Here is a 12,981-nt window from a genome sequence, read left to right on the forward strand (position 1 = left end):
TTTCATCACTGGTTTCAGGCATTCTCTGATTGTGGCTGATTGTTTACTTTGCCAGTAAATATTGAAGCTAAAAGTGTGAAAGGCTTTCCATAGATTTCTTTTGCTAACCCCCCACCCCAAATATCACTAAGGCTAGCCTCTTTATTGGATTACAAAATAACCAATGTAGTATTGTTTTTTCATGCTCAGAAGTATACTGCATAACAAGCATTTCTAAAGCTTTGAATGATTACTATTTATTGTGTGTAAAATGTTTATCTGATATTCCCTGTACAAAATAAAAAGATGTTAGATGTAAGATCCAGTAACAAACCCTTAAACTGGAATAATAGAGTATGAATCACTGTTTCTCAACCTTGGCAATTTTAAAATATATGGACTTTAACTCCCAGAATTCCCAAGCCAGCAAGTTGCCAAGGTTGGTGTACACTAGTATAAGTGTCTCTATCCCATCATGATATATTTCAGATACAGAGTTAATAAAAAATATCCCCAGCAGATGTCTCACGAAGTGAGTTACACATGCTTATTCCCACAGTAGATGTTCCACATAAAATGGATTACATTTGAGTAGAACAAGCATTGCTAAAGAACAATGAGCCTTTTGGGTAGGCATATTGAACACTGACTTTGCTAGAAAAAAAAATAAAGAAGGTAAAGTAATACTTTTTATTTCTCTTTGAGCCGGCCTTTCAGTTGCTCTGATACAAGCATGAAATTCTGCTTTTTTTCTCCTTAAATATCTTTTTTTGTTTGTAAACCTAACATTTATGTTAAGATTCCAAGATGAAACTTAAAAATCTTTTGTTGGTGATAATCAGCTCACCAAATTTTTATTTATTTGGGGGGAAATTTGTTTGCTTGCTTGAAAACTTTTCTTGTATAAGAAGAAATCCTAGAGTATCATGGGAATCTCAAAACTCTACAAACAAGATCCCAAGATTATTTCCAAATTAGTGATTTATACCATGTTATAGGACTATCCTGCCAGCTTTGTGATAAATAACAGTAATGAAGACCACTTTAAAGGGGACTGAATATGATTTAAATTACTAGTGGAGAATTGATACAGGGCTGAGACCAATCTCTCCTGGGCATATCTAATTTATAACATGATGCCTAAGTGAACTTTGCATTGAAATATATTTTAAGAACTTTCTGTTTCTTCTGGTACTCCTGTCAGCTTGTAGGTACAATTGCACTGTTGGTTACTTACCTGAGTTTAAATGTGAAAGAAATTGGGCCAGACTCTTTTGGAAGATTCATACCTTGATTAATACATATGACTCAGCATGCCAAACTTTCACGAGGCCCTTGTCACAGGAACTCACGATATGAACCTCATTCATTTTAGCAGCCCAAACAAAAGCTTTGTGTGTGAAAGTTTTAACACATCGCCCAGTTTTCATGTCCCACACTGTAAGAAACACAAGAAGATGTAGTAATTTCTTAGCATGTTGCTCATCCTGTTTACTCAGAAGTTGAGTTTCAATGCATTTAATGCAACTCAGTCAAAGATAGAAAAGCATCAGTGAGACTTGTCTGGGAGGTTATACATCAGAAATGGGTAAACAACGCATTTAGCAGAGGGGTCTGCTTTATCTATATTCACTTAATTTTGTTTTATCTTTTTGAAAAATGCACTGCTACATTCCTTATACTGTGTTAAACCTTTGTAAGTAAGTGGTCCAGAATATGATGTCCAAGTTGGCAGGAAGCAGAAGTAGCCTGCACTAATGCATTCTAACCATTGCGCCACCACGGCTGAAAAATGAACCAAGTAGGATTTTTAAGCAAGGGAAATATGGCCCCACTGACTTTTGGAGTGTTGTTCTCAGCATGGTACGTCAAGCCTAGTGCAGCCCTTGGGCTGAGAACATGCTTCTGTTTTATGTTGGAAAAAGTCATGGTTGGCTCATTATCAGGCGAGTCTTCTTTTATCATACAATTTACTAGTGTTCTTACTTTACCAACTTTAGCATTTTAGTTGAAGTCCTTGATTTTTTTCCCCTACTTCTCTAAGAGGGATTAAATCTAATATTCACATTTTGCTGTGCAGTCTTTGGATCCAGACACAAATCTAGTCTTGCACACATCCAAGCAAGTGATATTCCCTTTATGGCCCAGAAAAATCTTCACACAGGTCCCTTTTCTGATGTTCCACATTCTAAAAAAGAATTCAAGAGAATGGTAAACGAACACCATACAAACAGGAACAGAAAAAGCTAGAATAAAACTGGAATAAAACAAGCTGGTCTTCATTGTTGCTGCATCACCATTCAATCCCCCCAAAATGGAAACTAACTCCTGAAAAAGGCAGATTAAACTGTCCTGGGATAAAGAAAGGGCATTAAAAGCACTCACCTGATACTGAGATCATAGCTGCCACTCAGGAGGAATCCTCTGTCTTCATGGAGATACAAGGATCTGATACTACCAGCATGTCCAAATAAGACAGGAGGGACACTTTTAATCTTCTCGATATCTAGAAAGCGGACTTTTCGATCTAAAGAACCAAAGGCCAATAACTTTCCAGCAGTGCTATGAATCACTCGGTTGGAATCCAGACTGAAGTAGAAAGCAAACATTAAATTAGGACCCTGATTTACTTTAACAGGCATACTGTAATTTCTACATTCCCCTTTCCTTGTTTCCACTGGTGGGGTCCAAAATAACCAAAACTTACTGTTTCCAGGCAAAGATGCTTCCACGAGCTTGGAAGGCTAGTTCTTCCATGTGCTGTGAAGTTATATGTTTCAACAATTCTTATGGGTGAATTGGTGAGATGTACTGTATCCTGATTCAGGTTTCAGCCACATACACACATGTGGTTTCTTGGGCGTTTATCAGTTTTACTTTCAGGCAGCAGAGTTAACAATGTAGCAAGGAATATCAAGCAAAGCAATTTTGTTTTCAAAGAGGAGTGTGCAAGTTAGTTCATGTTTCAAAGGACATGATGGCTCAATGGTTCAATGCTGAGCTTGTCAGCTGGAAAGCTGACAGCCTGGGTTCAAGATCCGAGGGCCAGGCAACAGGGTGAGCTCTCATTACTTGCCCCAACACCTGCAAACCTAGCAGTTCAAAAGCATGCAAATGTGAGTAGATAAATAGGTACCACTTCAGTGGGAAGGTAACAGCATTCCGTGTACCTTGGTGTATAGTGTTGCTGGTCATATGACCAGGGAAATGTCTTCAAATAATGCTGGCTCTCTTAGTTAAAAAACAGAGATAAGCACCACTCCCTAGAGTCAGACATGACTGGACAGAGAAAACCTTTACCGTCACCTTTTCAAGAGCCAGGTCAAAGTTGTCAGCTAGTCTAAGTACAGTAGTTTAAGGACTTAAGGTCCAAGAGTAGAATTCCTACATGGGAGTCATACAGGAGACAGATGTTGTTTCCAGCAAGGAGAACAGAGGCAAAGCAAGTCTCTTATAAAGGCAGCAGCCAGATATCACTAATTAGAATGTTTATTCCCTTGGCAAGTCACCTAATAGACTTTCTCTGTTCTGTTTTCCCTTCTACTCATCCAGAACCTGGGTCCATGACAAGATGAATGAGAAATGGATGAGGATAAATATATTCTATCTTAGACACATACCTATTTATTAGAATACGAACATTGTAGCCACTGCAGAAGACATTCCTTTCTTCTAATTTGACAGAGTCTGTCTCCTGGCCATGATATGCTTTCTGCATGTATTCAGTCTCTTCACTTTGACTTGTAGTTTGCTGCTGGTCATAATCCTTCAAGCAAAGCAAACAGTGACAGTGACAGATGATGAGAAAGGAAAAGCAAATAGCATACATAGAAATATGTGACTTCCTACTTAAGCTGGCAGAAGTGCTGGATTTCTTTCTCTCCCCAAATCTTCTCCTCCTTAGCATCATAATCGGAACAAAGGGTATATATACTTTGGAAAGAGAAACAGTACAGTTGAGGGCAGTGGTGGGAGTCAAATTTTTTTTACTACCGGTTCTGTGGGCGTGGCTTGGTGGGCGTGGCTTGTGGGGATGGCAGGGGAAGGATATTGTAAAATCTTCATTCCCTCTCCACTCCAGGGGAAGGTTACTGCAAAATCCCCATTCCCTCCCAATCAGTTGGAACTCAGGAGGCAGAGAATAGATGGGGACGGGGCCAGTCAGAGGTGGTATTTACCGGTTCTCCGAACTACTCAAAATTTCCACTACCGGTTCTCCAGAACTGGTCAGAACCTGCTGAAACCCACTTCTGGTTGAGGACAGCAAAGCTCCACCTTTCTATGTTTGATAGTTTCCATTTGCCACATAGCAGTGAGAAATTATCATCAAAATGCCTTGAGACTAACGTGCTGGACTCATTCATGAAGGTTTCTGGACAATAGTCCAGAAGTAATTTGCCACTAAAATCTGCCAGGATTTGGTTTTCTGATTTAATCTGCAGCCTTAGAATTCCTTGGTGGTCTCTCATGCAAGTAAAAATTAAATTTATCCATCCTTAGCTCCCAAGCCCAGGCACAATCAACTAGGCTCTGCCACCCATACATAATAACTATGTAAAATCCTGGAATTCCCCCATCAGTCAGTTCATGGAATTCCAAGAAGGAAAAGCATCCACAATCTACCTTGAATTGCTTCTTAGTTTTGGTTAGGATTATATCGCCATTTGTTGTTATGCGAGGAATAGCAACCTTTACTATTCTGGCATAGGTGGAAACTGCTCCTTTAGGACATAAGCCCTGCAACAGATAGCAAAATTGCAAATTCATAATACTGCACAGGATACAGTTCCCTAAATAAATATGTTCCTGAAAAGGTAAATCCAAAATGCTACAAAAATACAGTAAACATTTCTTTGTGGAAGATGGCTTTGCTCAATCTACTGCATTTAATGGTGCAGGGAGATTTTGGCACTGATATCGTTTTGAAACAAGCCATCTAATTCAGAGCAAGAAAACAAGCAGTTGGAGAGTAAGGTATAATTGTGGCCTCATCAAGTTTTCCACGTCACATTTACTGTAAGAGAGATAGGCAGATTCAGTTGGAATAATGGCAGATGACTGGCAATAAAATGGAGCCCTCTGCCACACTTGAAGGGAGTATAGTAAGAGAACCTTTTTTTCCTTGGCTCTTGCTTTTTGGAACATCATACCCTCCAATGTAAAATCCACACCAGGGGTGAAATCTTCCCTACCGGTTCGGAAGTGCGCACGCACCATCGTCACATCCTATTTTTGACCCTCTGTGCATGCACATAAGGCTTTGAACATGCGCAGAGGGTTAAAACCAGGAAGTAACGACGTCTGGGCTGCCGCTGTTACCGGTTCTCCAAATCACACGCCACCGGCACTCCTGGCTCATGTGGGCCGGACAGAACTGGCAGGATTTCACCACTGATCCACACCCTCCCTTTTGACCTTCCATAAGGATCTGAAGACCTGACTCTCCAGCTGGCCCAGACCTCCAATGGGGATGCACCATTCTAGAGGTGGTTATTGGATTAATTCTGACTGGCTCAAGGTTGATTTAGCCTTCCATCCTTCCACCGGTCGGTAAAATAAGGACCCAGATTGTTGGGGGCAATATGCTGATGCTGCAAACCACTTAGAGAGAGCTGTAAAACATTATGAAGCAGTATATAAGTTTAAGTACTATTGCTGTTGCTATGTTTTCTTTATTATTTTAATGTGTGGTAGTTTTAATGTTTGTAAACCACCCAGAGTCATTTTTGGACAAGATGGACACCTCATAAATTTAATAAATAAATAAATAAAATTAGATGGGGGAGACCTGATTGTTGCCTGAGCTAGTTGCTTTACTCTGCCAAATGGTAAAACCAGCCCTGCAATCACAATTTCCAGTGTTAATCGGAGGAAGAAAACACCCTGCTAGAGAATAAAATCATTGTAAATTCCTTTTTATGACCCTATAATCCCTTAATTCGGGGCAGAGTCGGGGCAACTGGGTGGAGCTGAGCGTTTATAAGACCCTACAATGCAAATCTTTCATTGGGAATGAATATAATGTTCATATGAATGGAAAGTCATTGAAGATTTGCTAGATATAAACCCATTAAGTTAGACAGATGTATTCCAGGGGAATACTCTTCCAGGTGTTAAGATGATCAGCTGTCAAGCTTAAAAGTTGCCTTCTCAGATGCATCTTGGAGGAAGAAGAAGACAATAGTGCTAAATGGAAAGGAAGCTCTCTGGACACTTAAAGCTAAAATCCTGCTCTTTTATGAGGTAATCACAAGGAAGGAATTTTCTCCATGCATGTCAATGCTTCGATAAGAGGAAATGAATCTACTACACATACCTGAAAAAATGAAATCTGACTTCGGTGGGCATAATTTGCTATTACGTCACATTTAAGTTGTTTGACCAAAAAGTTCCAGTGTGGACTTACAGAGGCACATCGTGCTAAGGTTTTCATGTCTAACATTCCTGGAAAATCCGAAAGGAAAACATATTGATTTTGACCAAAATTACTATTTCTTTTTTTTCCCCATCAGTTATGGGCCCCATCAGCTCAGTTGAAGAGCAGGGTAGCAACTGAGATTGCCAGTTTGTTCCTTGATTACAATGAATTAAAAATGGTGTGATTATAGTAAAAGCAGAATCCTCCCAGATTTATTGAGGTTGTTGAGGTTGTTAATAAAGGAATTAGCTTATTAAGGAAGCAGCAAAATGTGTTCTTGGGATCTCTGAGACTTTAGAGCAGGGGTGTCAAACCCAAGGCCCATGAGCCAGATCTGGCTCGTGGGGTACTTACATCTACCCTGCGCGGTGCCCTGGAAAGAACAAAGGAACAGTGCCTCTCCCAGCAAAAATGGAGCTTGGGAGGGCCACAAGCAGCCCTTGCGAGCTCTGTTTTCACTGGCAGAGAATTGCAGGAGGCCATTACGGCTGGAAACGGAGCTTGGGAGCCTGTTTTGGCTGGCAGAGCACTCAGGCCGCCACCGGCGCCCCTGATATGAGTGACGTCGAGCTGGCCCTGCCTTCCCCGGCCCCACCCACCCTGGCCCCCAGAGGTAAAACACAACCCTGATGCAGCCCTCAATGAAATCGAGTTTGACACCCCTGCTTTAGAGCCATAATAATGAAAACAAAACTGAGATAAACACAATAGACTTCAGATTCTAAATTGAAGACTGATTTCATCTGCTATCAACAGTTTTAAAACAACAAATGCAACCAGTAAAACTAACCATCACTCTTAAAAGCCTGAACACTTTCTCAGACTCAGTAGGCGATGGTTCTTGATGTTAGAATATTTTAGGGCTTCCATCAAGGAAGGACTTTAAAGCCATTGCTGAATAGCTGGGCACATACTGTAAATAATTCCTAAACCTCCATGTAGCTTGGATTATTTTCATTTTGGCAAACCTTGTTCCTATATCTTATCTTTGGCCTGTTAATCTCTCTTACCATTCTCCTATGTTGTCAATATAGCCCTTTTAGATCTCTGGATCTGGGAGAAATGCTGGCCAGTTCACTCCTTGCTTTTCCCTCTCCAAGTCACCTTTGATTGCTTTGTTTATCTACTTGCATACATGTTAACTTCTGAGGAACATGGGACATTTATAACTTATTCAGCACTGTTGCAGTCAGCTAGGAAGCTGGGTTGATTGAATGGGCTGCTGCAAGGAAAGCATCCCAAACTGGGGGTGGGGGGAGGATGGCTATTGAAGAGAAGCCCTAGAAAGGTTGAAGAGATATAAGATCCTTACTCAAAATGGACTTTGATAAATGGATAGGCAGATACCGGATGAAATCTCTGGATTTGTTGGGGGATTGTTGAGGAGAAGCAGGTGGAGTGGTTGGGTGCAAAGTCAGTACTGCAAAATAATTAGTCTCATTTTCCAGTTCATACAGTGCTTTTTTGAAGATATTGTCTGATTGTTTGGACCAAATCTTTTGTACACGGATATTACCTGTGGTAAGGAAGGAAAAAAAAAAAAACAAGGTACAAGTTATAATGTGTAGGGGCAATAAGGCATTAATGAACCTAAATGCAAAACCTGAGTGATTCATAGATGAACTACTGGATTCCACATTGTTTACCAGGTGCAATAGAGAAAAGTGACATAGGCCTACCACTCTTAGAAGAGAGGTTGAGGAGGCGAGCAAATTAGAACCCTGTTAACCTTCTTCCAATAAACCATTATTTTTTCAATCTTGACAATTTTAAGATGCATGGATTTCTACTCCCAGAATTCCCCAGCCAACCTTCCAGCCCTCAACCAGTCCACATATCTGAAATTACCAAGTTTGAAAAAAAAAAACTGCAATAAGTATCACAATCTACTTGTTGTGTCAGATGCACAGAGGCACTTCTGGGTTGAAAAAGGATTAGCTGGTGATATCATCATTGCTGATGCATACCAATTGGGGACTCCTTTCATGTCCCCGAAGGTGTGGAAGTGAAGGACAGGAGCTCACCCTGCTCCATGGCAGCACTCGAGTCTCAAACAAAAGCTTGTTGCTTGTCAAGACAGTGTCCTAACCATGCAAGCCACTATGCTCCTCATAAGCTATCCAAATCCATAGTATTTGTCACCTTACTTGCTAATGCTTATTATCATTATATGTCAAATCTATGTTAAGGGAATGTGAGAGGTGTTTCTGGGGAGAAATATGCTGCATAATTCATTTCCTCTGCACAGGCTTCACCTGTACATGTGCAGTAATCAGCCATTGTGGGAACAAGTTATATACAGGTCTTCAATCTAATCTAAAATAAAATTTATATTTCCTTATGGGAAACTCATGCTGACAAATAGAACATATCCAGAAGTGGGCATAGATTGACCATACTGCACTGGGCATTTTCATTTTCATTTATTCAATGAAAATAATAGTGTTGTTATCCATATAAATGTGTTGACATGAAGAAAATTGCATGTTAAAAATGACTTACATTATCTATTGTATATACCTGTGATGGCGAACCTATGGTACGCGTGCCACAGGTGGCATGTGGAGCCATATCTGTGGGCACACGAGCATTGCCCTAGTTCAGCTCCAGCGCACATGTGTGCGCCAGCCGCCTGATTTTCGGACCTTCCGGGCCCACCGGAAGTCGGAAAAAAGGCTGTTTCTGGCCTCTGGAGAGCCTCGGGGGGGAGGGAGGCCATTTTTGCCCTCCCCAGGCTCCAAGAAAGCTTCTGGAGCCTGGGGAGAGCGAAAAATAGGCCTACCGGGCCCACTGTGCCATCATGTGCCAAAAGTGGGGGAAGTGCGGGGGGGTCACACGCACAAATGCGGAAGGGGCGGGGCACATTGAATTGCCCCGCCCCCATGCGATCCCCCCACACGACCTCCGCTTTTGGCATGCGACAGCAAAAAGGTTAGCCATCACTGGTATATACTATACAGTACATAAAAATCAAACCATACCAAACACGCTGCTTGCTTTTGAAAGAAACTGGGCTTCAGCCATTTGGGAAGGTGTAGCAGATTTCACAGGGAGAAGAGGACGCATGTCAGATTTGCTTCGCCTTAAATAGTCTTCTTCTGTCATAGATTGAAAGATGAAAATAATTGAGCAAGAACAAAAGGAAAGTGAAAGCATAACAATTTCACAAAAATATGGCTCCAGATGAGAAGACAAGAGGAACCAACTTCTTGTGCTTCAGCTCTTCCATTGAGATTTGGGCATTTAGTAAAAGCAATACCACTTAGGCTTATATACCACTCCATAATGCTTTACAGCACTTTAATAGGAAAAAATAATCTGATACCATTCCACACCCAACTTTCAGTCCCAGACAGCATGTCAGGCACAAGGAATGAGAATGACATCGTAAAAAGTTGCTTCTTTATTGTTGCTTACTTATTTACAAGAATCTCCCTAGACTAGTTGCGTTCTCTTGAGAACAGCCAGATAAAGGCTTCTAGTTGTGATTGGACATGTGGCAGTAAATGGAAATAAGGTTGAGCTCATCACAGAACAGTCTGGCAGAAGTTCCACTCACAGGAGTTTGAACAAACAAGTACTTTCTTTCGTTTACTCCCCTTGATCTCACAATATTTCTGAGCTCAAAATTATATCCACAAGATTATACATGTTTGGAACAGTGCATATGCATGACAGGATGCATATTTTGAGGAAAAAAAGTTATATTTGGTGTATACCTTAAGGAATGCTGAATATTAGACAAAATATGGAAATAAAATTGTGAAAATAATATGTTTTATTTATTCATTTATTTTTTCAAATTTATATTACCGCCCATCTCACCAAACAAGTCACTCTGGGTAGCATAAACAAATGTATTTTACTGTGGGATCCTTGACACTCTCTGAATTTGGCTGTTTTCTTGTAGACATTTCATTACCCAACAGCAACCTCAGAGAGCACCAAGGACCCCATAGTTCAACCTGAGCTGCAAATATTCTCTTCAAAATGTATTGCACATTATTTATGAAACTCAGCAGTAGACAACTATGAACAGCCTCCCTCTAGGAAATCCAGGTGGCACCCTCCCTCCCAGTATTTAGGAAGGTGATAAGAATGAAGTTCTGGAGAGCTTGGAAGGATTAGAAGTTATCAATAGGAGATCCCTGTTAGTATAATTTTGATCATTCAGCACAGAATAAAAGGCTGTAATGTTAGGAAAGATGGAAGGAAAAAGATGAAGAGAACTAGCAACAAGATGGATGGACTCAGTTCCAGTGCAATGGATTCATTGTTGGGAGATTTGAAAGAACAGGTTGGGGATATATACTGATGAATAAAATATATCTATGTGGTCGCTAGGAGTAAAAAATGACTTGATGGCACACAATTTTATTTTTTGTATTGTGTTTTATGCTTTGCAGTCTATCATCAGGAATCTAGTGGGAGTGTGGTGTTATAAAAATTAAGAATATAAATTATTACAGGTAACTACAATCCACACTATAATTTATTTTCTGAATATCAATTTATGCTGCACTCACATTATATATATATGTGTGTGTATATATATATATATATATATATATATATATATATATATATATATATATATATATATATATATATATATATATATATATATATATATATATATATATATATATATAATGTGAATTATAGCAGGGGTGAAATCCAAAATTTTTCCCTACTGGGAAAAGCTATTGGACATGGCTTGGTGGGCGTGGCAGGGGAAGGATATTGCAAAAATCTCCATTCCTACCCCACCCCACCCCAGGCGAAGGATACTGCAAAATCTCCATTCCCTCCCCACTCCTGGGGGAAGGATATTGCAAAATCTTCATTCCCACCTCACCCCAGGGGAAGGATACTGCAAAATCTCCATTCCCTCCCCACTCCTGGGGGAAGGATATTGCAAAAATCTCCATTCCCACCCCACTCTAGGGCCAGCCAGAGGTGGTATTTGCCGGTTCTCCAAACTATTCAAAATTTCCGCTACCGGTTCTCCAGAACCTGTTAGAACCTGCTGGATTTCACCCCTGTATTATAGGTATGATATATAGCAATGCTGCAAGCTAACTGTTGATCATTAGATATTTTGAGTGATGAAAATGGGATAATGCTTCATTCTTTATTTCTTTATTGGATTTTAATCCCATCTTTATTATTTTTATAAATAGTTCAAGGCAGCAACCATACCTAATAGTCTTTCCTTCTCCTATTTTCCCTGCAATAACAACCCGGTGAGGTGAGCCCAGAGAGAGTGACTGACCCAAAGTCATCTTTTAGGCTTGCAGCTGCAGCCTAAAGCAGGACTAGAACTCAGTCTCCCAGTTTTCAGCCTGATGCTTTAACTACTAGACCTGATGGTGGAACATCAACAACTAAAACACTGGCCGTCCCGTCGTCCCTCCCCCCCCCACCTCGCTGGATGCCCAAAATAGCTCCTGCAGTTCTGGCAAATAGTGAAATTTACCTTTTTCCGCGTTTTCAGACATGGCATTCTCGTATTCAGTTAAGAGGATACGGATCAGAGTAGCAGCCATCAGCAACAACTGTGAGTCGCACATTTGGAGCAAGAGAAGTATGTAGTTTGCTTTGGTCCAGAAACAGGCGCCTACGAACCATCTCCAAAGATCCGCCATGGATTGCGCCAGTTTCTGGGGATCCATTGCCCGATCCAGAGCAGAAGAGGCTCTGAAAGTGGAGCTGACGCAGGAACGGGAATAGGTAAAATCCTTGGTATCGATAGCCTGTAGGAGGTTCCATGAGTATTTCAGGAGGTCGTGGCTTTCGAATCGGTTGATGATCCCCAGCACGAACGACCTCTGAGTTGCTTGGCTGGCACGCACAAACCACTCTCGGGTGGAAAAAATCTTCCAGGACAAGATGCAGGATTTGCAGCGATAGCAAACCGGAACCAAGTCTGTTTCCTTCTCACATCTTAGATCAGGGGTATACTTTAATTTATATTCTAGAATATCTGGCTCATCCAACGTAACTGAAGATGTCTTCATGACAGCAATCTCTGATTCACGAAGGAAGTCAATAGGTGGAGCAACGGGTAAAATGCAACCAGCCTCCTAAATCTCCCCTTGCCTAACTCTAATTCTACGCCAAGCAGCAGCAACAATCCAAAACTGTCAATACGAGTCCCGGCTAGTTTCTGTTGGTGGAACGCTTTTTTTAAAAAAACTCCTAGGAAACCCAGTCGCTACCGTAATTCTCCTAAAATGTGCCTGAGTGGATACTTTTGCAGTAAGCATACCATGTAAATTCCATTGGAGGAAGCGCATCAACCAATTAATAGAAAGCAGGAAATGGGATTAAACGACGACCAGCTTCAGAATTTAACACCGTCATATTATCTGTTAAATATTTACTATCTGTTAAATGTCAGATAGATGTTGAAGATCGAAAAGATGGCTGTTAGATAACTGGGATTAATGTTATCTTGGAAATCCTAAAATCCTAGGTGGAGAAGTCTTGAAAGCCAGTAGTATACATTGATTCATTTTCTATAAATGAACAAAAGGGAGTTATTTTTTCTCCCTCTGTCACATTCATTTCATGTCGTTTCT

The 12,981-nt window shown here is 40.7% G+C and overlaps 1 protein-coding gene across 1 annotated transcript in view; it reads right to left on the reverse strand.

The window, feature by feature from the left end:
• Positions 1–12,637, reverse strand: part of FBXW10B (F-box and WD repeat domain containing 10B) — a 25,731-nt gene extending 13,094 nt beyond the window's left edge. The window contains exons 1-9 of the mRNA XM_034408272.3: positions 11,877–12,637; positions 9,379–9,495; positions 7,710–7,913; positions 6,296–6,423; positions 4,603–4,716; positions 3,600–3,745; positions 2,365–2,568; positions 2,046–2,167; positions 1,269–1,417 (exon numbers count right to left, since the gene is read on the reverse strand). Of these exons, the coding sequence (XP_034264163.2) occupies positions 1,269–1,417; positions 2,046–2,167; positions 2,365–2,568; positions 3,600–3,745; positions 4,603–4,716; positions 6,296–6,423; positions 7,710–7,913; positions 9,379–9,495; positions 11,877–12,417 (1,725 nt within the window). The 5' untranslated portion in view covers positions 12,418–12,637. The remainder of the gene's footprint in view (positions 1–1,268; positions 1,418–2,045; positions 2,168–2,364; positions 2,569–3,599; positions 3,746–4,602; positions 4,717–6,295; positions 6,424–7,709; positions 7,914–9,378; positions 9,496–11,876) is intronic.
• Between the last annotated feature and the right edge of the window lie 344 nt (positions 12,638–12,981).

This window comes from Pantherophis guttatus, chromosome 2 (assembly GCF_059756535.1).
Source record: "Pantherophis guttatus breed Tessera chromosome 2, ASM5975653v1, whole genome shotgun sequence".
Classification (NCBI taxonomy): domain Eukaryota; kingdom Metazoa; phylum Chordata; class Lepidosauria; order Squamata; family Colubridae; genus Pantherophis; species Pantherophis guttatus.